General features: G+C 36.5%; 1 protein-coding gene across 4 annotated transcripts in view; it reads left to right on the top strand.

Moving 5' to 3' along the window:
- The window catches only part of SEMA6A (semaphorin 6A), a 180,277-nt gene that overhangs the window by 128,549 nt on the left and 24,028 nt on the right, over positions 1 to 27,700 (top strand). For 2 of the 4 annotated variants that reach the window (XM_072597119.1, XM_072597120.1), the window contains exons 11-19: positions 3,108 to 3,239; positions 9,422 to 9,577; positions 11,143 to 11,319; positions 11,749 to 11,889; positions 11,977 to 12,057; positions 14,168 to 14,226; positions 17,403 to 17,423; positions 17,559 to 17,609; positions 22,794 to 22,958. In XM_072597119.1, the coding sequence (XP_072453220.1) occupies positions 3,108 to 3,239; positions 9,422 to 9,577; positions 11,143 to 11,319; positions 11,749 to 11,889; positions 11,977 to 12,057; positions 14,168 to 14,226; positions 17,403 to 17,423; positions 17,559 to 17,609; positions 22,794 to 22,958 (983 nt within the window). The remainder of the gene's footprint in view (positions 1 to 3,107; positions 3,240 to 9,421; positions 9,578 to 11,142; positions 11,320 to 11,748; positions 11,890 to 11,976; positions 12,058 to 14,167; positions 14,227 to 17,402; positions 17,424 to 17,558; positions 17,610 to 22,793; positions 22,959 to 27,700) is intronic. The other 2 variants (XM_072597122.1, XM_072597123.1) reach the window with 2 other exon arrangements.

Here is a 27,700-nt window from a genome sequence, read left to right as displayed (position 1 = left end):
GCCTTTATCCTCTCACTGCATCACCCAAGGGATGAGACCTTACTTTGATCCACATCTCCTTCCTACCTTTCCTCTATGGTCTGGGACCAGACATTTGTATGTGGGTCTAGGTGTAGGGCTTAAATAGCTAAGACTCCTTCTCTAGCCTAGAGGCAAAATGGCCTTGTTGTCTACTTTCTCTGCTATTTTAAGGAGCTTATAAATATAATTTATTAATAAAAAGCATCACTATGAGATCCTCTCATATTGCCCCAGATCCCCCAGGTCAAACTCAAATCTGACCATCAGATCTGTTCTTTAACTCTGTAAATTCCAATTATTAACTGGCATTCTTCCTTTTCCCTGTTCCTGCATGAAATACATGTACAGACATGGAGTACAAAGTATTCTTGATTGATCATAGATCTTATTTAAAGCAAACTGAGGATAGAAAAAATAGTTTAAAAGACTAACATGAAAAAATCACATAGTAGCCTCTATTAGCAAGCATGTGTTGGGAAAGAAAAGTTGGAAAAAATAAAGTCTTTCTGAAGTTTTCCTTAATTCTTAAGTGTCATTAAAGGGACCAGCATATCTTACAAGTTTTAGCCTGAGTCCAGAAAGTGGAGCTTGCCCTGAGGCTTATCTCAATCCCCAGTTCTGGAACATAACACGACAAAACAGCTGCAGGGACCCAATCAACATGGCCTCAATGCTGCTGTTCCTATTTTCTCTCTATCCCATCTCTCTCCGTCAGGCATACTACTTCTCAGTTCCTTGACAGACTCCTTCAGAAGCTCCTACTGCCCCAGGAAGTCTACCCCTCTAGCTCAAAGATTCTGATATTTCTAGTCTCTTTCAGGGTAAGAAATGAATGCAGTTCTGAGACTACACATTCAAAATTCCCAGTAAAGGCTAAGATCCTTATTCTACTGGCAGGACAGCTAAACCAAACATATCCATATATCTTGTTACATTCAACAGTGGAATGGGAAAACTGGAGTCTCAAGGTCATGATTTTTTATAGTTTTTAATAAATAGGAATCTATCTGCGTAACATTGTTTTAAGTCCTGTCTGGACTCAGAAACCCAGGCTAGTACCTTTGTAGCACCTTTTCAGTCTGACCATTTCATGGCTACTTTGCCACTAATATACAGTAACAAGAGCACTGTAAAACCCCATATAAGATATTTTTCTAAAATAGCTTTTTGAAAATTTATCAGTTCTTTCTCTAGATGTAAAAGCATCTTCATTTTTAGGTCCTTTGTAGTTAATTTGGATATTTATGTATGGATGAAAGTATATACACACAAACTGCATGCTCATTTTCCCATGTACCCCTTTCTACATCCTAAAAATCGACATTTGTTCAGTCCAATTAAAAAAAACTGCACATATGACTTCCCAGCTTAAATATACCCAGTATCCTTTCCAGATCCAAAAGTGATTTTTTTTTATTGTGGTTTGGCAGCTACCTAAGGGGTTTCTGGTTATTTTAAGAGATATGAAATTCTCAAAGCAAAATTTATTTTAATTCACAAAATAAAAGATAAGTCATACAGCGCTTTCATCACTAGGAGATATGGAAGGATAAGGTTAGAGACTGAATCTCTGATCTCACTGTTGTAGGGAACTTCTGAGTGAGGAAACTTCCACTCGTAGTTCAGGTTGGCACCTTCTCTTCAATTTATAGTACTAGAGAATTGCCTGGATCACCAAGAAATTAAGTGCTCTGCTCAAGGTCATACAGCCAGTATGTGTCAAAAGCAGCACTCAAATTCTGGTCTTCCTGGTTTGGAGGCTAACTCTGAACTTACTATGACATGCTGCCTCTGATGAAAGGAATGTAGAAAAAAAAGGTTTTTTATAAATAATCCCAGTTCTAGAATGTTTAAAGTAATCTCTGTCTTAGGTATGCAAATTGATGAAAAGACATATTGATCACTTTCTAAAATTCAGGATTTTAAATTTTGTCTACTTTTTCTCCTTTTGCATAAAACCTACTTAAAATGCTTGTCATATTCTTCTCATTTATATTATTAACATGTTAATAATTGTATTCTGGAATTAAGAGGGCATAACATCCTCATAATCACTTGTGAAATCTTTTCTGTATCATTTCAGTGTATGCAATATACCAAAATTGGTTTTCTCAGCTCTTTGATAATGTTCCCACACTTAAAAGGGCTGGTGCCCCATGTCTTTAGTTGATGCGGGAATGTAATAGTCCACTACCTAAAAGCCTGATTAAAACCTTCAGCCAGCTGGTGCCTGCTATTTGTTTGATCAAAATGTACTAGCTACCTTCAGACAAACATGAGTTTATGTGCAAATAATAAACAGAGATGAATGAATAATTCATACCTTCCCACCACTGGAGAAGGAAAATCTCTAAGTCTTTCCAAAAGTATCTTGCAAAGATGTAATTATAGGTGGAGATTATTATCATCATTATTATTTAGCATTTATATAGTACCTTGTATTTGCATAGTGCTTTGTAGTAGCTTATGAGGTTGTTATTTAGTCTTGCGCAGAAGTCAAAATTTAAATTTACAGTGTCTGATTTAAAATGTTTTTACATTTGGAATCATTGAGCACCAGAATGGAGTGGATTAGGTCTTGGAGATAGGAACTTATTCAAAAGTATACCCACATAAATGGGAAAGTATTCGTCAGCGCCAGTGACTGACAAGTACTTCAGTTTCATGGATATTTGACATACAGAACACTCTCTAGAGGTTGAATCCTGTGGGTTATTGATTGGCAGTTAATATCTGGGAATAAAAAAAAACTTTTGAATAACCAATTGGTGGATTGTTCCCCTTATGTTTGAATGGTATGAGGTTCAAAGGATATAAAAAGGTATGAATGTCTTGAAGGGCAGTGAGGGGATAGGAGAAAAGAAGAGATATTTCCATCTTTGACTTTATTGTAATTAACTCATGACATTGACAAAAATCTTAATAGGAGACAATCTTCCCTCTATATGCTAGAAATCCTTGCATTAAGGAACCCTCTTATAGTCAAAGCCCCCGAATTAGAATGTTTAATACAGCATGCTTTTTAAGTCAAAATGTATGCATCACTACTATGCAGGTAACACTTTCTATGAAATATTATATTGCAGCATCCCTGGGTCTGCAGTCTGTGCCTATGACATGGTTGACATTGCCAATGTTTTCACTGGGAGGTTCAAAGAACAGAAATCTCCAGATTCCACATGGACACCAGTTCCTGATGAGCGGGTTCCAAAACCCAGGTACATCTCTCTCTACTAAAATTATATGTAGATAGAAATGCCAATATTTTGCATTTGCAGAACAGATATGGATACTGATAAACAGATATTGAATAGATAAAAGTGCTAATCCATTTTGTGTTGGAAATGAAAAATATAGATTACATTGAAATCTAAAAGTAGATTCCTTTGGAGAACACTTGCTGTGTTTAGATGTCAGGTTGTCACCTTTTATTACTTTAACCTTAAACTAAAGAACAGTCACTTCCTAACATTTTGCTTAACTTCCTAAAGCTGGACTTAGCCCAAGGAAGGGACCTCACAGGTCATTTACTCCAACTCTTCTCATTCTACAAATAAGAAAACTAAGATCTGAGAGGATAAGGTACCCATCTTGTCAGCTGCAAAACCAGGTCTACCAGCTCTCCATTTGGTGATCAAAGCAACATAGATTTAGAGCTGGAAGAGACCTTAGATGTTATCTAGTTCAGCTCCTTCCTTATTTTACAGATGAGAGAGCCATGGCCTTAAAAGTTAAAGTGATCTGTCCAAGGTCGTACATGTAGAAAGGGCAGAGCTTTGGCTTGAACTTGGAGGTCTTCTGGCTCCAAATCAAGCACTTTTCCCACCATACTATGGTGATATCACTGATACTTTCAGTGCAGAGTCCAAATGGAAAAGGGATTCCCTAGAGATGGTGAGGTTCTCCAGTTGCTCCCATTTGCAGATGATTTCAAGCCATGATGTAACATTATATTTTTAAAGCAATTTTTGCTTTTCAATATTTAATGAAGTGACAAATAGAAATGCTGAACCTTCCCCTCAAAGCCTAGGTTAATAAAATTGACCTTAGGATATTCTTGGTCCATTTTAAGCAGGGAGATCTCCAACCCCAATGTTTGAATTTTAGCACAACTAAACTCTTATAGCAGTTCAAAAATAAGCTTCCTAAAGAATCTCCAGATCAGGGATAGACCTGGCTAGTCTGTAGCATAATCCCAGACTTGGAAATGGACTTACAAGTCTGCTGGCAGAATCCAAATCTATATGATCACAGAATCATAGATAGGGAGCTAGAAGAAACCTTAGAGGTCATTGAGTCCAACTCTGTCATTTTACAGATGAGAAAGCTGAGGCTTAGAGAGGTCAGGGTCACAAAGCTAGCAAATATCAAAGGCAGATTTTGATCCTAGGTTTTCCTGATTCCATGTCCAACAGTCAATTCATAATACTATGCTGCCTCCTAGAATTCATTTTTCTAAAAGGAATGTAACTATACCAAGCAGTTGAATATAATCCATTGTTTTTAATGGGAAGGTATTGGGGCAAGACAGGGGAAGATTGTTGCTTGGGAAGAGATTTGTCAAAACCAGATATATCCTTTTGTTATTTTTTAAAAATCGGGGAAGATTTCAGTTTAAGATGGCAATGTGATGTGTTAAAGAGTACCCCACTTGAGCACCAGAAAATATCTAAAAGGGCTTCAGATGTATAAATGATAAAGAAAATCAGAGAAACAGATCTAAGATTGTCTATCAAGATCAGAACTTAACAAAAAGGTGGTCAGAAGCTGGCAGAGGTCAATAGAGCTGTCTAACCAGAGAAACCATGTGAATTCAAGGAAATTGGTGGGAAGTCAATGAAGGATAAGAAAGGAGCTGTACCAGGGAAACCAATACAAGTTCCGACAAGTGGCCCTGAGGTCACCCTGTGTTCCTAATATGATACATCACAACCAAACATAAACTCTAGTTAATGGGAGCCTGAAGCCAGATTCCAGACCCAGTCTGTCAGAGCAGAAGCAGGTTGTAGAGTCAGCCTGTCAGTCTATGCACTGAAGTAGGAGACAAGGTCAACTCAGAACAAAGGTACCATTTGTGTAGGAGGTCTAAGATCAGTAATGACTGGTCAGGGTCATAGCAAGAGACAGAACCAGCATCCAAGAGTTGGAGAAGCAAAAGCAAACCTAAACCACCCAAGTCCACAATCAGTAGTGTTCAGCCTGGAGACTGAGACAGAAACCACGAAGTGAAACAGAGGGTGGGACCTAATGCTATTCACCCCATTCAGAATAGTAGTGTTAGCAGTATCTACTCTTTAGTAAAGACAAGCCCAAACAAGACCTTATACTTGATATTCGACCAATCTAAGATGACCAGAGGGGACTGACTTGAGCATAAAGTCCTATCTTTATGGGACTGAAGTTGAAAATATGAATAAATAGAAGAAAACATCAAATATAAAAAAGAAATATCATAGGTTAAGAGAAGCTCAAGAAGTGAACCTACAAAAAAAGAGTAACAATTACTACAAGCAGAATCTCACAGGAAAAAAATTGCTATTAAAATGAAAGAAGAGATAAAAATGAAATTAGAGTTTGGGAGACTAAGTAACTGAATAAAATAGAGAGAGATACTAGGTTTCCTGAAAAATAGAATGGACCAATGAATACTTAGGGCTTCATTCAGACAATCATTAATAGTTAAACTAAGTCAAAAGATTGAAAAATAGAATATCTAAGTTATCTACTATAAAAAAAAAGATTGACTAGAAAACTACCCCCAAAATCTGAGCAAACAATACACCTGAACACTGTATTTCAAGAAATCATAAAACATACCAGATCTATTAGGACCAAAAGGCAAAATAGAAAAATCCATTTATCACATCCTAAAAAGAATTCTGAACTAAAAACACCAAGCATAGTCAAAATCAGTCAAGACAATGCTTTAACTATAATAAAGGAGAGAAAATTTTGGAATATAATATTGCAGTAGGCAAAGGATAAAGTCTTACAACCAAGAATAACTTGCCTGTAAATTCAGTTTGATTCCACAAGGGAAATTATAAACCTTTATTAAAACAGAAGACTTTTAAGCCTTTATAATAAAAAAAAACAGACAGATGAGTAGAAACTTTGAAATGTAAATAGAGTAAACAAGAGAAACCTTTAAAGGTAAATACATTTGACTCAATAGTAATGAAGTGCCTATATCCTAATGGAGGAGAACAGAAGAAAGCATTTGTTAAGATTCCTTTTTCCTTTGAAGGTAACAGAGATATTTAAGTAACTTAAACTTGGGTTTTATTTTGTTCCATTTGGGGGTTTTAAGAAAGGAGAGAAAAGGGAAGGGAAAAAGAACTACTCTAAAGAAGAAATGAGAAATTATGAGGAAGATGTTGCTATTTTTCATAACAGATATTTTTAAAATGTAAGAAGTAGTAGAGGGATTGGATATCTCATGAACTCTATCCTAAACCTGACAAAGGTTGAGAGAGACAGAGACAGACAGACAGAGACAGAAAGAGAGACAGAGACAGAGAGAGAGAGGAACACAGAGAGAGACAGAGACAGATAGAAAGAGAGAGACAGAGAGAGAGAGCCTGGTATAAAAATATATTAAATTGCACAGGGAAATAAGCAAGAATAAAGGAGATAAAGGGGCATAATAGAAAAAGTAGAGTCATAAGGAAAAAGTGCAAGCAAAACAAGCAGCTTCAGAGAATTTATCATAAAAGAGAAAAACAAAGTAGAAAGACAAGTGTTTTCAGGCTGGGCTTGGAGAAGAAAAGAAGGACAGGAATCTCCTCAACTGTTGAATTGATGAGATTCCTTCACTTCCTCTGCCTCTTTCTTTAAAAAGAATATTCTGGGAGGTGCAGGAAAGTGAAAGCATAAGAGATTATAATGAAGTGAAATACACAATTAATGATTATTACCTCGAACTTTAATGAGATAAGCTTGCCCACAAAATGGAGGATATCGGAATGAATTGAAAAGCAGAAAACACAATATGCTATCTCTAAGAAATGTATTTGAAAAGTAAAGATTCATACAGTTAAAACATGAGGCTAACATAGAACTGTCTATTATTCAGGTAAAATATTTTAAAGACAGGGAGGCTATCAGGGCAGACTATGCATTGTTAGTTGAACTATGAAGTAGTCTCATCATTCTATAAAGCAATATGGAAGTTAGTAAACTAATCCAAGTTAGTAAAACTAACTTGAAGTTATTAAAGTATGAATACCCTTTGACCCAGAAAAACCTAGACTTATGTGCCAAAAAGAGTAAAGAGGGAAATGACCTATGTATACACTAATACTTATAGTAACACTTTTTTCTTGTAGCAAAGAACTACAAACCCCATTATTTGGGATGTAGATGAACAGGTTACAGAATATGAATGTAAAAAAAATATTGCACGAAAAATGATGACAAAAAAAGACAGAAAAATTGTTAGGACTCATATGAATTGATGCAGGGTGAAGTGAGGAGATTTAGGATTACACTTATACCATGATCACAATATTATGATAGACTACAACTATGAAAGACTTCAAAACCATGATCTATATAATGATCAATTTTGACTCCAGATTTATTATGCTTTCTATCTCTTGGGTAGAGAGGTGGCACACTCGAGGTGTAGGAAGAAATAGACATTTTCAGAAATGGGAAGTGTGTGTATTTCTTTGGTGTGACTATACTTATTTGATACAAGGAAGGACATTTGTGAGTAGGGGAGAATTAGGGTGAAGTGAGAATGTAGCGATAGTGATTCTTAAGAAAAAGATGAAAAGGAAAAAGAAACATCAATGATTTTTTTTTAACTACACAAAAGCAAGCACAAGGAAGTTCCAAAGTGGACTTAAAGTGTCCAAAGGGACAATGCTATAACTAGCATGTTATGTTTGAAATAGATTTAGGGGAAGGGAGGGTGGGAACTCGAGTGTTTATACTGAAGATTCGTGACTTCACATTCAGTCCTTTTTTCCTGTTGTTTTTTTTTATATATATAAAAAGTTTGTTGATGATGTTTGTCAAGTCCATAATAATAAGAAATTAAGAGGCAGGAGGGAGGGAGATTTAAACAGAGTCTAGACCCCATTAACTAAAGCTACAGCTGGGCTTGAACAAATTGAACTCAAGCAAAACTCTAAAGCTAAATCTCGATTGTGAGGGCTGCTATGCCTGGGATTGCAGTCCCTCACCCCAATTCAGCAGTTTTCTCAGGAATATTTCTCTGGAAAGTTTAATATGCCTTATAGGATTGTTCAGTTGAAGCAGACTAGCTGGAAATTCACACTGAGGGTAACTCTTAAGGATGCAAAAGATTTGTAAATAACTTGCTGATCAATTGAAGACACTACTTTGAATCAGCTACTTTCCAGACAACCAAGAGGCTGAGTCAATTCAGGGAGATCCTCTAACAGAATAATAATCCTACAACATTGTCTTCTTTAAAGCTAACAATCAAAATTTGGATGTGTCCAAGTGGTGCATTCACATCGATCTTACTCAGTTTGCCCTGTACTCATTAGTATGTATTTGCTGGCCTGGCCTCTGTTAAGGGTACAACCTGAGCTTATAGAAAAAAGTGAAACTTAATGGTCAGGGCTGAACTTATCAACTATAACACCACACCCAGGAGAATTTACCAGAAGCTCTGTATCAGAAAGTGCTTGTTTCCTGTTATGGACAGGATGTCCCATGATTTCTAACATAACAAAATTTATTGAAAGCCAAGCAGATTTTTATTCTTCTTGATCCAAAATCAAATTATTTCTTCATTAGAGAGCTTTGGTGATTCCTTCATGCCCACAGTATTACTGTGTTATTAGTTTTTGACACTTGTCTACCAAAAAAATGCAACTAAATTTAATGTAATTGCTTGATTCTGGGGATGATTCCACCTTGACTGACTGATGTGAACCCTTGACCAGATTTTAAATGACTTTAATTCTCATTGTTGAAAGACTCTGCTCACTTTTCCCCATCTCAAACAGTGAAAGTCTAAACTGACCATCATCAACGTGATGATGGGCAAACATATAGTTAAACTTCTGGAAGTAGGCAGTAACTGTCCTAAAGAATACACAGATATGTGAACCCTGAATTTATTCATTTGTTACAAGCACCATCACATGTTTACTGAGATTTATTTGTACTTCTGATAGTAAACCAAATTGTTCCCAACCTAGGAAGAACTGACTCCTAGACTACTCCTAAAGAATGAACAGCCCCAGAGGAAATTTAAACATACTTTTTTAAGTGGCATTATGCATTGGTCAGCTCCCTTTCCCCAACCCGTGGTACATTGCCATCTAATGCTAGGTGCTTAGAGAGACAGTTCATGCAGAGAATTTGCCATAAGATACTAAATAAGCTCTCTTCTCCCTTCCCTTTGGCTTTCTTTCAGACCAGGTTGCTGTGCTGGTTCAGTATCATTAGAAAAATATGGAAGCTCCAATGAGTTCCCAGATGATACATTAAACTTCATTAAGACACATCCTCTTATGGATGAAGCAGTACCTTCAATTGTCAATAGGCCATGGTTTTTGAGAACGATGGTCAGGTAAGTGCCATACAGATCATGATTGAGCCTTCTCTCTCATTAATATGGCAAAAGAATATATTCCTGAAACATGCTTTGAGATTCTACAAACTTCTTCTCTTGTATTAGGCATAGATCTAGCTACAAATGATGGTAGACTTGAGTAAGACTCCATTATAAACTTCCTAGGTACAAAGAGTCGCAACATTTTCAGATTTGCTCACCACAATCTAGCTCTTAGAAGAAATGCTCTAGATTAGGAAAAGAGTTTTTCTTCAGGTCACCACTAAATCAAATCTGTATTTTTACAAAATAGGTGTAGGGGTAGGGGTAGGGATAGAGACTGAACCTATAATTTCATTAGCATAGGGAACTCCTTGATGAAGAGACTGTCTCTAATAATGTAAGTGGACATCTTCTCCTCGACTTCTTATAATCTCAGAGATTTGCCTAGAGTATGTTCCCAACATATGGAACTATCAATCAGAATATATTCTGCCTACATATGCATGTGCACATATGCATATACATATGCATATATGTTTGCATACATGTGTTGGAGGAAAGAATCATACCCCTAATCTTGATTCAGAAATGTGGTGACAACAAGGGAAATAGTTATATAATTAAGTAATACCCTCGTATTTAATCTGAGGTAATGTCCAAACAGTATAAGAGGTTTCTAAGGTGCCACCTGAAAGTAGTAGTCCATCAGACAAAAAAATAAAGTCTGCCTCTATCAGGGAATGACCTAAGATATTCATGGATGGGAGTGAGGTTTCAAGACTGCCCAAAAAAAATGGCTCTTACACCCTACACCTATGAGGTAGTAATGATCATTCATAGTCTATACAAAGACCCATTTTGTCAACTCTTTTTGCCTATCCTATGTAATTCTCAGTACAAAGGTGATGCATAGTAATGTTGTTTCCTAATTGAAAATGTCTGGCTACAGAAAGGATGCTCAATACTGCTTGTCCTTGGCATCTGTGTGCCTTCCTATTCACCCACCTGAGCTAATTCAGCCTTTAGCTTCAACATATATATGTATGTATGTTTATATATATGTATATGTATATATATATAATTTTTCTGCATGTAAGCCCCTCTTCATGTACAGAAAGCAAAACCCATGCTCCCTCTCACCCATTTCAGACCTCCCTCCAGAGTCTGGAATACACTTCAACTTTCATTTTGACAGTATGTTGACAAAGGCATCATTCCTTAATGGATGAATGTGGAAAAACCAGCGCTAACTGCTTTCATCTATGAGAATAATATGAAAGTTAAATGATGTATCAATTTCTTCTCCTTGTTGCCATTTATTGGAATAATGTTGCTAAGTGGTTACAGATAATTATTGGTGACTCTTTACCATATAGAAGCTTACCCAAATTTGGAGCCACACTAATCCTCTGCATGTGAAAACAAGGGCCAACCCAGCTCAGAAATATTATTTATATGCATATATAGTCTTTTAAGTAATTACTAGAAAGCAGTGAAATAAGTTTTTGAAGTGGGTAAAGGGAAACTTCGATGATAGAGTAACACTAAGATTTTTTTTAAATGCAATGCTGTCATTACAGATACCGCCTGACCAAAATTGCTGTTGATACGGCTGCTGGGCCACATCAGAACCACACTGTGGTTTTCCTGGGATCAGAGAAAGGAATCATCTTGAAGTTCTTGGCTAGGACAGGAAACAATGGTTTCCTAAATGATAGCCTTTTCCTGGAGGAGATGAACATTTACAACCCTGAAAAGTGTGTACAGCGTTCTGTTCTTTCCAAGTCGTTATTTGTGGAAGAACACGTGATGCTTCTGTGTCATGCAGTCGGAACTATTTGGGGGGGGGGGCGGGGAGCAGGGGAGAATGGTGGCAGATGTAGGTTTTACATTTATGAGGTCATATTGATAATATTAGTTTTGTGCTTCCAACTGTTTTATGTCTTAACTTTCGTGTTATTTGTTGTTTTGAAGTTATTATGGAATTCTTTCATACAAAAATAGCATTTTTCCTCTGGTGAAGGAAAAAGTGACACCACCCTCCCCCTTAACTAATTCAGTTTAGTTAATCACTTTGTTCTGGAAAATTCTCCCCCTCAATTTGTTCGGCCAGGAAATTCATCTTGTGGGGGTGGGGATTACCCTAGAGGTTTCATTTATAACACCATATCACCTTATCAAATCAGGTGCAGTTATGATGGAATAGAAGACAAGAGGATTATGGGCATGCAGCTGGACAAAGCAAGTAGTTCTCTATATGTTGCCTTCTCTACTTGTGTGATAAAGGTTCCTCTTGGCCGGTGTGAGCGCCATGGAAAGTGCAAAAAGTATGTATTTATGTATCATGCATTGTTGAAAACTACAGTATTGTTAAAATGGATTCCTAATGACTTACGCTCCTCTCCTTCCTGCAGGACCTGTATTGCCTCCAGAGATCCATACTGTGGGTGGGTGAAAGAAGGAAGTTCATGCACACATCTGTCACCCCATACTAAGTAAGCAACAGAATATCAAGAGGAAAAGAGCATTGAAATTATCAGCATTAATTAGCCTTTATGCAAACTAGACATTCATTCACTCACACCTGTGAATGCAAACATCATCAATCCAGTTTTGTTTTTTCCCCTAGAGATTAGATAGGACTCTACAATATCAGGTTGCAAATGGGCAAGCAGGGAATAGTCTTGAAGTTGGTTAAAAATATAGAGGAAGGAAACACAGGGGGCCTCCAAACATTCCCCAGAGAGAGGGAATGTTAGGAACATGTCTAGACCATAATAAGACATCAACTGAGTTACAGAACAGTAGGATGCCCTGTTATGTTCCTGAAACAGTTTGTTCAGACAAAAGAAGTGTAGCTCTCTTCTCATTCGCCATTGTATTACTAAGGAGAGATTGTAGCATATTTGTAAAACAGTGTATTTGTACAATGAGAATGGTATTCACATCAATAAACTTTTCCTTCTGCGCTGGAATATAATTAACCTTGTTACTCCACATGCAGTTATTCAATTCTTGGCAAGTCTATAGCAAGATGGCTAGGTTAGGAAATCCATCCCCTCCTTTAACTTTAGTTTCTGTGGTTACTTTTGCATTAGATGCTTTATTAACACTAGTTAATAGCTTTAAAAAACCTAACGAAACAATTATAGTGGATTCATGGCAATGTTTTTTCTCAGGTAGACCACAAAGCATCAATGGACCTTTCTTCTATCTGTCCCCTCTACTCTGTAAGATCAAAAGCAAAGGAGCTGAGACATAACCATTTAGCTCTGATTCCACACTTTCCTTCCAGGGCATTTTCCTATTCCAGAATCTCTTTAATTCCCATACTTAGTCATCATTCCTCTAAACAAGCAGGTAGTTTCTATATTATAGATAGGAGGCAGATAGAGATAGATAGACAGCAGACAGACAGGTTGCATATTTAGTTTAAAGGATCTGTACTGGGCAGTTGCCAGACCTTAAAGTTAACCTGGTAGCTGGCTCTTATTGGTACTGCTAACAAGAAACAAAATTGACGTGATATTTTAGAAATTCATTTCCATTTACATGAATTCATGAATAGAAGGGGAAAGAATGGAAAGGTATTGATTGTCTCAGAAAAGGTAGGGAGCCTAATAAGTCATTGTCCTCTTCATATGGTAGTATTATGAGGTAATAAGTCTGATTTAATTTTTTAAAAAATCAGAATGTATCCATTCAGAAGTGTGTTATCCCCTTCAAACCAGTCTTCATAAAAAGTAAAAAAATTATCCCAGTGATGCTGCCATTGGCTGAAAACATTTTTGGTGGCTACAGCACACTCTTTTGAATGGTAGTAAATCTTTATCCTTTAAAGGGGTATTTGCTTTTTGGAAATAGCCAAATTTGGTGAATAAGGTGGTGACAAAACTCAATAATTCTATTTGGAAGGGTTTTTTTTTTTAATTTTGTTTTGTTTTTAAACAATGACAGAGTAGTTCTAGAACAATGGGACTGTTTTGGTTGTAGGGCTCATATATCTTCTTTGAAGGCAATTTCAAAAGAGGAGTTATAGTCTCAGAAAGGTTTTGAACAATAGTAGCAAAATGTGAAGACTTCCAAGAGAACTCCTTTAAAGGTCAAAGATCATGTTGACAAATAATAAAATGAATAAACAAATTTTAAAAATTATAGTTACTACTATTAAAATCAGTCTCATTACTTATTATATCTCTTATACCTGAACCGGTTCCCAGTAACCTCAGAGAAATGGAGGATGTTGGGGTCCTTTCCATTTTCTTTGACCTTAAGTTGAAAGCTAGAAGTGGAATGCTGATGTATGTTAAGATGTTTTTCCTTTATTGATTTATGTGATTTTATACAAAGTTTCTATATACAAATGAAATAATTATCCCAGATAAATTACCTTCAAATATTTGCATATTCTCCTAGTTTTCACATTTTTATAGACTTCATATGGAACTGTTAAAGTAACTAGTAAGTCTTTATACTCCCCTTTCCGATTTACTAAATTTGCATTATTTCAGTAACGAACCATTAGGATGTTTTCTGAGTTATTACTCATACTATTGTGTTTTTTTCCTTCTTCCTTCCTTTCTTTCTTTCTGCCTTAAAAAAAAGACTGGCATTTGAACAAGACATAGAACACGGCAATACAGATGGCCTGGGTGACTGCCAAAGTAAGTTAAGTCTTTACCAGTGTTTATCTTGGGTCAAAGACTTTTTACAGATGCCCGAAATATTGTTCCCTGCATGGTGCTGATGTTGATAGCACCAAAAAGCACATTAGCAACATAAATCATTAAAATAACAAATTTTTTTAAAAGGATATGTATGTTGGGGAGGAGGGCATGCTATACATGCTGGTACAGGTTTCATAGCAATTATGTTTGGGGACAGATTCAGCTCTAAAACACATTATTATTAGACATGAATTTGTGTCGGCATTTTCTACTATCAAACTAATATTTTTGTTCTTTTTATAATGTGCTATCACTCAAAGTCTCAGCCAAAAGACTGATCATTGTTCTAGAAATTTTTAACTAACCTAGTTTAGTCATTTTTGAATTAGAAAGTTCAGAAAAAAGAAGTCAGAATGTTCTTATGCTCTGAGTTAGTTCTGCTGTACCAGACCACATCTGCTGAAAAGTATTATTAAAAACAATAATTTTACAAGGTGGCACCATATCCTTTGGTATTTGAGACAGAGGTTCTAGGGGATAAGGGCAAACAAAATTTAGAAATAACCAACTAAGTACTTAGTAGCTGAAAATGTCAAGTATAACTTTTTGAAAGATGTTAACCCATAAAACTGTGCTGACCTCTGATGGAACACGTATATAGACTTCATTTCTAAGAACTTTTAAAGTAATTTTGTAGTCACAATTTCATAAATAACCCATGTCCTAAGGGAAAAGATGACCTGCTCAAACCTGCTACCATCTCTTAGACTCAATGGAAAATAACTTTTGACCACAATGATATAGAATAATGACTGTTTCATTACTGAAAAATATTTTTCATTTATTTTTTATTTATATGTACTAATTAAATGCAAAAATAAGAAATTAAAATACCCTTAATTAAGAAAAATTAATAATTACCCTTAATTAAGATATTAATTTTCATATTCACCTATAGGTACTTGGTCATATGGCTTAGTTTTATATATGTGACATCATAACGAAATGTCTACATATTACTTTTGAAATATTCTCAGAGTCCTGAAAATTCAGAGTAAAGGCTACCATTTTATTATAATCTCACCTCATTCAGAAATCGGTTTAATAACCAGGTATATCTAGGATCATTTGCAAGGAAACTTTTCCTAAAATTTCCTAGCTTATGTGGATTCACATCAAAACTGGAATACTAAAGCCAATATTAGTAACAAAATCACATCTCCTGTGCCTTCAGATAAAGAATTTCAGGCATCAAGAAATGAATGAAGGCAATCCCATCAGTGTAGCATATATGGATCTATGAATGAGAAATATTTGTGTGTATGTGTACCTCCCCTGTGTTGGTTATACATAGTAGGAGGTGCTCAGGGCATAAGATAAACAGGCACTTACTGAGTTTTGCTTCTTCTGTCTGTTGCCCTTCAGTCCCTTTTTCATGAAATGTTGTTTCTATAGGTAAAGTTTAAATGCGTTTGACTTGAGGCACTTTTTTTCTGTTTTCTTAACCTTTCTATGTGGGAAGCAGCAGGGGGTGGGGTTCAAATATAAGAAAGCAGAATGGAAATCAGTACGAAGGTGGTTGTTGGAAGCTGGGTGGTATATTCAGGGAAAATCCAAAGGCAGTCCTGCACTCTCTGAATCAGGGATTCGCTCCATTTCCATTCATCCCTCACAGTCTTCACAGCTCTGCCTTTTGGCAGAGGCATTGACTTCAAAGAAAGCAATCAAAAAGAGGAGCACTGGATCCAGACAGGAATGGAACCTAATATAAATAGTTCTGCATAACAGACAGAGAAATGAAAGAGCATTTACTTGGTGTTGATGATGTGTATGCGTTAATTCAGTTGAGGCAGTGTGGCTGGCAGATACAATATGGGACTTGGACAGTTGAGTTCAAATCTCACCTTGGGCGAACAAGAGGAACCTTTGAGATCCTGAGTTTATTCATATGTGGGACAAGGATGATCACATTCTCACTGTCTTCCCCGTAGGTTTGTTGTAAGGAAAGTATTTTGCAGCCTCATAGTTCTGTGTCAGTCAACAAGCACTTATTAACTGCTGGCCTCTGACCTCCAAGTGGTTTTGTTCTATTGGGGAAAACAACACAGAGATTCAAAGACTGTGCAAAGCAAATACAAGGTTAATTCTAGGTTGCAGCACCACAGCAACGTAGTGGGTAACCAGGAGATGACCAGGGATAAGGAAAGGTCCCTTAGGGAAATTAGGAATTCCAAGAGTGGGAATGAAGAAAAAGCACATTACAGATATATAGAATGAATGCATATGGAATCTGATTTGTCTGGACTGTATGTAGGTGTTTGCCAATCAAAAGGAGGAAAGAGATAGGTTATATAAATGTTATTGATATAATTAATAACAATTCATCAATATATTCTTATTATGTGCTGGGAACAAAACATGAAAACAACCCAATCACTGTGTATTATAGCTACCATCTCTGTAACCTTTTGAAGATTTCAAAGGGGTAGGTAGGTGGTACAGTGGATAGAGCACTGCTGCTGGAGTCAGGAGGATCTGAGTTCAAATCCAGCCTCAGACACTTGACACTTACCAGCTATGTGACCCTGGGCAAGTCATTTGACCCTACAAATGAATAACATTTTCAAAGCACTGCATCTATTACCTCATTTGATCCCTACAAAAACTCTATGAAGTAAGGAGTAGGGGCTATTATTATCCACATTTTATAGGTTGAGTAATCAAGGCTGAGACTGGTTAACTGTCCAGATTTACTCAGTTAAATAGTGATCCAGGCAGGATCTGAGCTCATCTTCCTGATTCCAAGACCAACACTCTATCCGTTGTACAATCCAGTTGCTCCTAGAAGTTAGTTCATTTATAACCTGTAAGTCATGCTATAGAGTAAAATGATGATAGAAATGGTACTTCTCTAATCACGTTCTCTTCTAATGCCCCATTGGGGCTGATTCTGGGTCCTCAGTGGTGAGGGTAGTGTACCACAGGCTCTTTCTTACATATCATAAAAAGCTGAGACGACTTTGAGTTTTGACCTATTTATCATCATCAGTCTCTCTGTTTTCTAAGGACCAACTTAGCTAGATTCAGAGAAGGGATTTAGTATCTTTCCACACAAAGATTCTGGAAGTGAATATATTGTGCATTAAGTAACTTTCTTCTTCTTTGTCTTTCAGATTCCTTCGTGGCACTGAATGGTAAGAAAATATTATTCATATGATTTAATAGCCCAAGAAACTCTATTTGGGGGAATTTTTCATTAATCTGAGTGTTTTTAAGCCTTGGATTTCTTTTTTAATTGATTATTTTATCCCGGTTTATTTCTTTCATAGACATTTCAACTTCTCCACCAGCTCATGAAATGTCTTACCACACAGTGCATGGTCAGTTTATGAATATTTCTAAAGCCTCTCCTCCAAGTCATTCATCATTGTAGTAGCCAATAGCTTCCATGCTTTAACATCAGAGACTGCATAATTTATTATTTGGAGGCCCAATTCACTAAACTTTTCAATACATCTTCATAGTTGTTCAAAATCTATTGGTGAGGCAACTGATGCCAGAAATTAAGTCCTGCACATTTTAATTCATGTAACATAAATATCCCAAATCTGGAGTGGCCTAATTCCAACTTAAACATGTTCTTGAGGGAGAAATTGTGTGTGTATCTGTGTGTGTGTGTGTGTGTGTGTGTGTTGGCATATTTATGGGAAAAGAGTATTATTTGTAATTGGTAGATCCTTCTGCCATTGATTAGACATTGTACCAGACTAAGAAATTCCCACTCTTGGGATCTCCATGCTCTGGAGAAGGTTAATATGATGCCTAAGTGATCAGCTCAATATTGGTCAAGACTTTCCAACATCATCCCCCACATTTCAGGCACAAAATGAGCATGATTATCTCCAAATATAGGATTTATTTGTAAATCCTTTATTTAAATAGGAATTTTTTAATGTGAGGAAATAATGAGGGAACACTAGAGTTAATATGAGCATGACGTAGAAATCTCATTACCAAAGGCTCTGCTGTGTTTTGTAAAATGTATACATAAGAAGAGAACCATACAGCACAAAAGGCTTGCTTATGGAGATTGAATGTATTGAGCTCTTTATTTGAAAAACAGGAAATACTACTCACCATTTCTAAAGGCAACCTCCCCCGCAAATATTTTATTATAAAGTACAACTATGCATGGAGCATGGCTAATCAATACAAAAACATATGTATGTCATTAAATTTAGACTTTACATTATACTGGAAACTGAGTGAGTCAGTAGTACATTCAGAGTTTCTATTTCTTTTTAAGCTCTGATTTAAATACTACACCTCCTCTAAGTATAGTTATACTTAATTGTATAGTCATAGTGAAAGGTGTAATGTTACCTACTGATAATGAAAACTAGGGGGGAAATTCACCAAATACCATGTTCTTCCTTCCTTGAGGACCAACAGAATTATAATTTGCTGTATGAATTTAAGATACAAGAAGGGCTTGAATTTAGTTGTGTTCCTGTGTTCAGATACAGTCGCCAAATATCATTCCCTATGAAAACCCTCAAGATTAGATCTTTCATTTGTAGTAAAATGGTTATATATAGCCCAGTGCTGTTTACTCTGGTTTGGCTCATTGAAATCACCAAAGACGTGAGGAATAATGTACTATAGAAGGAAAGGCAGTTTATAATAAACCATCCAGTAGAAATGGGAATATGTATTCAAGAGACTCTTTTAAGTTCTATCATTTGTGGAGAATAGAGATAATGAGTTTCTATAATGGGATAATCCTTATCAGATGGAATGGAGAAATATGGGCCAGCCTTCAAGTCCCAAACTCCCTTGAATTTAGCAATCAGACATGCTGAGACAAATTGTAACATGGAGTCACCAGGTAATTTCTCCTGCAGGGAGAAATTGAAATGTGGGATCTTGACCCCTCTATGATCCATGACTGCTGATCTCATCCTTTCTCCCTGCAAACTCTTCTCCATTATTACATGATTAAATTATAGATCAGCCATCAGAAAGAAGACATTTACTAACTATAAACAGGTGCTCGCATAGACAAAATAGAGGCTTTTCTAACATTGCTTATTTCATAAATGAATGCAAGATATTTGCCTGTTTTGAAGCTAATACATCCAGATTGGTTCCAACCACCATAATATTGTGAGAATGCACAGGACTCAAAATGAGGACTAACGTTTGCTGTGTTCAGAGTTCCTATCTGTCAAGAGCATGAATCAAAAAAAGGGGGAAAGGGGGGCAGATTGCATGATTTAAGCTGTGAACTTTTCCCATCTGTAGTGAAAGTACAGTGTTGAGCTCAGATCTATAGACAGTTAGGCCTCCATGGAATTTTAATAGTAAGCTATGGAGAGAATGTTTCTAGATTCAACTAAAGCTATTGAAATCCCCCCTATTGTGCAAAAAACATTGTTCAACTTTAGCTACATAAGCAAGAGCACTATTTTAGTGAATTGGGCCTTGATTATTTCCCCTCTTCTTACCCTGTGTTGATTTAGACTCTCTGTGTCTAATTAAATTGAAGTAGTGGTAATAGGATAGAATGTGAAGTCTCTTAACCTCTAGAATCTTAGTGTTTTGTGGATATAGAGAAACAATTAAGGGCATATTGAGCAGTCCAATTTGGCTTTTAAAAAAGTATCTTTTTTGACATTATGAGAATGAGTATAGTTTCTACTTTCAGAAATATGACCTTTCTCATTTGACTGAAGAGGCCACTGATAGTAACAAATTATAGTTTACAAATTCATCAATATGCGGGACTGTATTGACAAATGAGTGCCTGTTTTTGTAGCATTATTGTGGTTCCACAAGTCTCATAGGGATTGAATGCACTGCTAATGATACAACCTCTTACCTCAGATTATAAAAAGAGGTAAGAGGTTTTCTTTATGTCTTTAGTTTTAACTTAGAGGAGAGATGACTGATATTTTTTTTCAAGATAACCTATGTGTTTAATAATGCTCTTTCCACCTGGCATTTTTGAAAATTTAATGAAAAGTCAAGGCCTTACTTTTTCGGATTGTTTAATTCACTACAAAAACAGGTTGCTTTTATTGTCCTGAGAAACACGAGTTTAAAAAATGACTGCCTTGATATTTTCTGCTGAGTAAATCAGAAGTATGGTTTCTCTAAATTTGCATAGAGGAAATCTTGTCTCTGTGTGTACTAGACTAACACTTTAGTGATAGAGAGCATCAGCTGATCTCTCACATTTGTGTAAAACTCTCTCCTACCTTACTACCATCTGGTCCACATTAATTTCTTCTTGTAGCCATAGCTTTCCATTACCAGTGAGCTCTCCATGTATTTGCAGCATATGGTCCAGGAAATCTTTCTACAGAAAATGTGTCCCTCAGGCATATATTTCCCCAAGATGACCATATTTAGAAACATTCTCCCTAAACTGTACTTACAGTATTACCATAAAATCACCCCTTGAACACTGTTAAATGGAAGGTATACAAAATGCATATCAGTGTGGGTTAGAAAAATCCCTGCTACTTGGTGGTATGTTTTGCAATTCCCAGCTCTTCACAGAACTATTGTTAATTGTTTTCTTATGTTGGAGGCTGAGTTCTATATTAAGCTGGATCACATATTTCAGTACAGCAATCACAAACCCAAGAGTGCTGTAATGGAGACTGTGTTTCAGATCTCAGGACAAATGAGTGGAAAGGAGAGAAAACTCAGTTTCCATTTCCCAGATTCTTTTTCTGCCCCTTTACTTATTAGAACTTGAAAATAAGTGCAGGGATGACAACATGGAGAAATGCAGCAACTTAAAGTTTTTCTATCCACAAGTACAGCTCCTGAGTTTTTAATGAACATGTTTTAGTAGTTAAATCTGAATCAGACTTTTGCAAGAAAGCGGATGTTTAGAATTACGTGGGGCGGGGGGGAGGGACCAATAACACGCTTAGATCAGAAGCCACCTTGCTGAAATGTTAGCCATGCCTTAAGCAATATGCTGTGGCTGCTGTGGAATTTTATTTTATTGGTAGTAGATAAACTCCTTGCCTTTTTTTCCCTCCTGAAGCAAAATTTCATGAAGGAAAAAAAACTCATCCCTTAAAAGTTACTTATGATTTATATTATTCAGTTCCGTTGGTAGAACCCAATTTCCTATTAGAATGGATAAAGAATAACACAGGCTCTTTGTCTCTCCATCTGAAGTACAGAATGCTTTATTCACCACATTTAGGCTTATGACAACTCAAGGTTGGAGCCAGGGTGGAGTTAGTTGTGGATTTCTTCCACTTCCTTACAAAATGTGCCAGTTAAGCATTCACAATAATTGTGCTTACATATCTTTACACATTGTCCAAAGAGCTGCTCCATGTTAATTTACTAAAGCCAAGGACACCCCTTGAAAGCCACAGAATGGCAACATTTCATTTCTACCTAAGACTGGGTATATCAGAGTTTCTTTGAATTGAAATAGCAGCTTAATAAAAGCAACTGCTTTTTCCACTGACACACATTAGCATTCTTACCTTGCCAGGTGATTATTGAAGGACTTACACCCAGGAAGTTGCTAACAATCATCTAGTGCTTTGGCCATAATTCCCATTCAGGTCAAGCTTCTTGAAATCACTTTCCACCTGCTTCTTTTCACAAAAATACTTTCCTTTCTAACCTGAGCCCTGTGGGTGAGTGGGAGGCCTCAGTGATAGGAAAATCAACCATAACCACATAACCAGTATCAGTCATTAACCAAATTTCATTTCTTATTAGCATATGAAAGACTATATCTCCCTTTCCATACAATAGAGTCCATGAGATAACCACACACTAAGTATATTGTCTTAACAGCTTATTATTGTAACAGAATGTGGCAACTTTTTTAAAAAGTTGTAGAATCATAGAAAGGATTCCTTTATGCTAGGTGGGGCTTAGATGACTTTAAAAAAAAAATACTATTTCAGATAGTATTACTTTATCCCGTAAGATAGAAGACCCATTTAAGCTCAGTTGCTGCTGTGGAACATAAATCTATAACTAGGTTCAGATCCTGGTTCTCCCGTTTACTATCTGATGTTGGGCAAATCTGTTCCCCTCTCTAGGTCTTTGTTTCCTCATCTGTAAAATGAAAAGGTATGCATTACATGTTGAAACTCACAAAGACCTTGGTGCTATTATTAGCCCATCGTATGATGAGGAAACTGAGACTGAAAGGAGTTACATGACTTGCCTATGCTTACACGGGTAATTAGAATCCAAGTTCCCAGCTCTAGCCATTGTGCCATCTTCTAAATGAAGACATGAGGATTTAGGACACCTAAACTATTGGTTGTTGGGCCATAGAAGGACCTTTCAGTACTGAGAAAAATAAAATAGAATAATGAAATAGTTCCTTCTTAGCAAAGATTCTCTGGAGATATATGTTCCCCAGTAGAATAAAGACAGGACCCAGCAGGTCTCCTAATGGTGTTCAGTCAACTTCTTGGCAGCTTATGTGTGTCAGCTCTGGGCTGTCAGAAAAATGGATGGATGACTTACAGGTGATGTTTTCCTAACTATATCTGTGATGAAAACAGGGCACTCCAGTTCCCTCTTCCCCAGCACGACCACTTCAGATACGACGGGTCAAGAGGGTTATGAGTCTGGGGGACACATGCAGGATTGGAAAGATCTGCTTGACTCCTCTGACAGCACAGATCCCTTTGGGGCAGTCTCATCCCATAATCACCAAGACAAGAAGGGTAAGGCCTTGGAAATAACTCTTCCTGTGGGGAAAAGGGTGGGGGGGAAGACTTTGTAACTGCTTCCAGCTAAATCTTGATAATACTGCATAAATCTCCACTGCATGGTTATTAAAAGCTTATGAAAAAGTCAGAAACAAACTGCTCCATTTTAGGCCTTAACCAAAACATCCACTGAATAAGAAAACCACACAAAACAAATAATACAAGTATATTCTCATTATTATTGGAAGAGGAAGGAATTAACACCTTTGAAATGAAAGTTTTCTCTGTTAAATAGAGGGAAGCTTAGCCTTAAGCAAAGCTGACTGAGGCTAATCCTCCTCCCTTTCATCTCCGTAGCCTTTAGTGGTGTTTTCACTTCCTTTTAGCTTTGTGACCTAAGGCAAAGCAGTGAAGGCAAGCTGAATTCACCTGAAACACAGGTAAACTCATCCAACCATTGACAAATGGCAGGAATGAGCCTTCCTGGGTAGGAAAACTATGTAAACAAGAAATCTCAGAGCTCCAGTCTTAGCAGTAAAAAATAAAGATGCATAAAATCAAAATATAGCACCAAAAAGAGAAAACAAATGATTAAAATAGCTTTATTTAACAAATGCTTTTTCCAGCCTTTTGCTCAGCAAATGTGCTAATCACTAAAGAAAGAAATCCAACTTTTGTACCGTATCACTGTTTGACACAAAGCACAGAGAAACTGTCCAAATACATAGTTTAATGGTGTTTGCATAGAGCTATCACCTCATATGCACTGTAATTGTTCTTAAAAATGAAGATTTAAATACAGTTTAATCAAGCAGAAATATTTTTTGTTAAAACTGGAAAGGAAGCCAAAGTAAATGAAGAGTTTGTACTTTGAACTGTTCAAAATTTTCCTTTCCTTTCTTTGGTCAACTAGGGACAGGAAATGTAATCTTTTTTCACCATTTGTTGGACCTCATTAACACATGCTACTTTAGTCACAGCTGCAACCAAAGAAGCCTTTACTTGTCCAGAAAAGAGTCTTGCAAATCAGAAACTGAAAAGGCCAGTTATTTTGCTTAGCCTTTCCACTCCATTCAGAATTGTTTACTCCTGTCTGCTTTCAAGAATTTGGTCCAGTTCAGTTTTTTGTGTCTCAAGGGATAGAGCTGACACCTTGACCCTTGAAAGACTACCACTTACCATTATAATATTTTCATCCTAAATTTCCCTTTCCTTTATTTCTTTCTAGTTCCTCTGCTACAGTCCTTTTGTATCAAGTTAATGCTATTAATCTTACTGAGAATATATAGGGGTATCTTGTGTCTAGTTATTGCTTAGCCAAGCAATACCGTTTAATCTTTTTAATCTTTCCTTGAGAGTGTCTTCCCTTAACCTTTTGCAATGTTCTTTAGCCTTCATCTTTTTTTTATAGTGTTCCCTGTCCCCAAATGTAAGCAAATTGCTAGTCTGGTCTCATCAGTTTCATTATGCTGAAGGGGTACTTGGTGTCCTTAACCTCCCAAGAATATACCATGCTAATTTGTGATAGGGTAAGGATCCAGTCACAGCAGGTTACAGGTTATGTGCATTAGCTGTGATTTGTTTTGTGTGGTTCCATGACCCAGAATTGTTTGCCACATCTGTATTTTCAGTGGACAAAAGGCAACTTCTTCAAAACAACTTGTGTACACATGGAGGTTTCCTGAAACACAAGAAAAAATATTAACAAAATGTTTAAGCTCTCAGTTGTAATCATTTTCATTTCATTTCACTAACTAATGGGGGTTGGTAGCTTATTATGAATGGTTATCTCCCCAGGGAGTGGAGGTTATCAAAGAGTCTTATTAATAGTTGACAGTTTAAAAATTCTGCATTGTTCATTCTTTGGGGTCTAATTATGAATATTGACAAAGCTGGAAGCAGTCTACATGTTGTCAGACAATGGTGGCAGAGGTGATTGCGTGGGTCTCTACCATTACCACTATTCATGTGCTATTAACTCCTTGCCTTGCCCAATCAAATGTGGCTTTTCTAGCACAATTGATTAAGTGCTTTGGAGGGGCAATGCCAATGAGTTGTTATGCAAAATTCAGAAAGATTTTAGCTTAGTTTTTTTACCATGATTTTGTTTTTCCTTCTCCCCACCTCCCGCTCCTGTAGATTTCTTTTCTTTCAACATCCATGAATTTCTTTTAAACTTATGTTTCATTTTGCAAAGTGCTCTGTGATGTGATTTAGTAGTCGGGTTATTCTTTCGGATATGTTTTCTTTCTTTTCTTGTCCACATGTATGTCTCTCAAATTGAAGTGATCCTTAATCCATTTGCCTCTTTATTTTCTCTGATCCTGATGCCTTGGTGATGTCACATCCATCTGTGTTCAGCATCTAATTCGGTACAAGTGTCTTTTCGGTCATCTGTGGGCCACTGAAAAGGGATGTTCTTTCAATGGGTTAATTCACGGAAATGTGACATTTGTGTGCCCACAGCTTTGGTAGCTAAATATACTCTGGAATTGTTTCTAAGTTACCTCTCTTTTCTTCACTAAGCAGAAAATGATATGTTGGATGGCCAAGTCAGGAGGAGTCAGGTGTCTGATTCCCTTTTTTCTTTTGATTGACTACAAAGATCGATTAATAAGCACATGCCCTTAGCTAAATGCTGCCAACTGTAGAGAGCTGTCCCCAGTAAGGCTGCATTTCCAGAGTATGTTTGCTTTTGTTTTCGTTTCTTTTCCTTGCTGTGTTTTCAGTATTGATTTAATTCTATATGTTTCTCACCTTTGTCAAAACACCGATCACTGTTCCTTGCCTTGCACAACTAAACTTTCCCTTCTGCTGCCATTGTATTTAGTCTCCCCCTTTCAAAATAATAAAGACTAGCCCTCTGCCCCTCTGTGGAATGTTCCAAGGCTTTACCCTCTACACTGTAAGTAACATGACAGTCCTGTATGCATGTATAGTCGTACTAACAAAGCCTAAGAATAGGTATAGAAAACTACTCAAACGTGTTGCTACAGAAAATGAAATCCTTTTCCTTGTCAGTAACTAACTGACCTTGCCCTTCCTTACCCTACTGGCCTTGTGTAGTGTATTTTGTCCTTACTACTTTTTTAGAATTGCTCGATATCTTTTCAGTCCTAGATTCTTTAGTGGGAGCACAGTCAATGGCTCTGTTTCATCTGGTCTCTAACTGTCTATAGCCTCTCCATTCTGTCTTTTAGTCACAGAGATGGCAAATTAGATGCAGCCATGACTTTTCACTTTATCAATTCTACCCAGGTTTCACAATTTTTATTTATTTATCCTGTAATTACTAAGGTGGACTTTTAAACATGAATGCAAATGTCCATTTATTTTTAGATTATGATTTGTCTTTTGTCATCACTCAACAAAAAGAGGAGTAAGATATCTTTTCTCTCAAGTCATTCTGGCATCACCATAGCCCCTAACTGGTCCCTTGTTTCCAACTAAATATAGACATGTAGCAAGGTTATAAGACTGGTTGCAAAGACTCCATCAGAATTGGTGTCACCATTACGGGTCACACAGAAAAAGTGAGAATCACAGCAGTTTATAATGTAAATGATGATAACAAGAGTGAATTGTGAATTCCCCCGAAAAGTTCTTATCCAGATTTTGTTATGTAACATTGTTGAGAGCTGTAGAAAGGCTACTTAAAAATTAATATTCAGAAACATTCTACTCTTGAAGTATTTCTACTCAATCAGAAATTTTAGGATAGTCTTATATATGCATATCATGGGAAGCTTCTGAAATAAGACATTATTTTACTTGGAAGGAGACAATATCAATAGAGTTTGAGGATATACCTGTTGTGGTTGAAGAAAAAAATAGAGAGCTGAATTAGATTATTGGTTAAGTGAGCGATTTAAATCAAACTAACACATCGATATGCTTTAAACAATGTACCATTTATTTAATCAATTTCATTTCTAGTTTGAGTGGGTACATACCATTAAGGGTCACAAAGGGGGAGAGGGGAGTGTTTTCTACATCTTATGGGAAGTCATAACTAAATTCTATTTTGCTCCAAATTTGATAAAAAGAATTCTTCATGGTCAATATTTATTTTCCTTTCTGTGAAAACTTTACTCCAGTCTGATCTAATCATTGCCTGGTGTTTTTAAAAAATGAGACTTAGTCAAAACCATTCCTTTCTATTTGATATATAAATGGTAAGAATAAGTTATTCACTCTCTCTTTAACTCCTCAGATACCTGTTGTTATTCAACAGAACTTTGTGACTGGGGATAGACAGTTTAGTCTGGTAGAAATTAGTACTGCCTTAGAGCAGTATTTCCCAAATTAACCTAGCCAAGGAATATTTGGAGATTCAAAATATACTTATGGAAATCATAAATGCTGACCAGCACTTAGCATGGTACCTAGCACTCAGTAGGTTGTTAATAAATGTTGCTTGATTGAGTGTTCTGGAAACTTCGGTGGGGGGGAGTAATGGAGTACCACTGAGATAAATTTTGCAGCAGAATAGAAAAAATTTTGTCCATTTTATACTGAAAATTCTGCAATAAGCATTTTAAATTCCATTTTTATTTGAGATGAAAACAATGTATCTACCATCAACATTTTCTCATGAGACCCCTCTTCATTTGACCTAAAACAGCAGTGCTCCATAGTGGATAGTTTGGTGACTACTTTTAATTAGATTAGTTGAGATGGCCACTGGTTTATCCAGATCTACTCAAAATTTTTTTCTGTTTCAATACTAAGTTTCCAGTATGCCAGTAGTCTCTTTA

Source organism: Notamacropus eugenii, chromosome 3 (genome assembly GCF_028372415.1).
Source record: "Notamacropus eugenii isolate mMacEug1 chromosome 3, mMacEug1.pri_v2, whole genome shotgun sequence".
Lineage (NCBI taxonomy): Eukaryota > Metazoa > Chordata > Mammalia > Diprotodontia > Macropodidae > Notamacropus > Notamacropus eugenii.
This window is presented reverse-complemented; position numbering and strand designations above follow the sequence as displayed.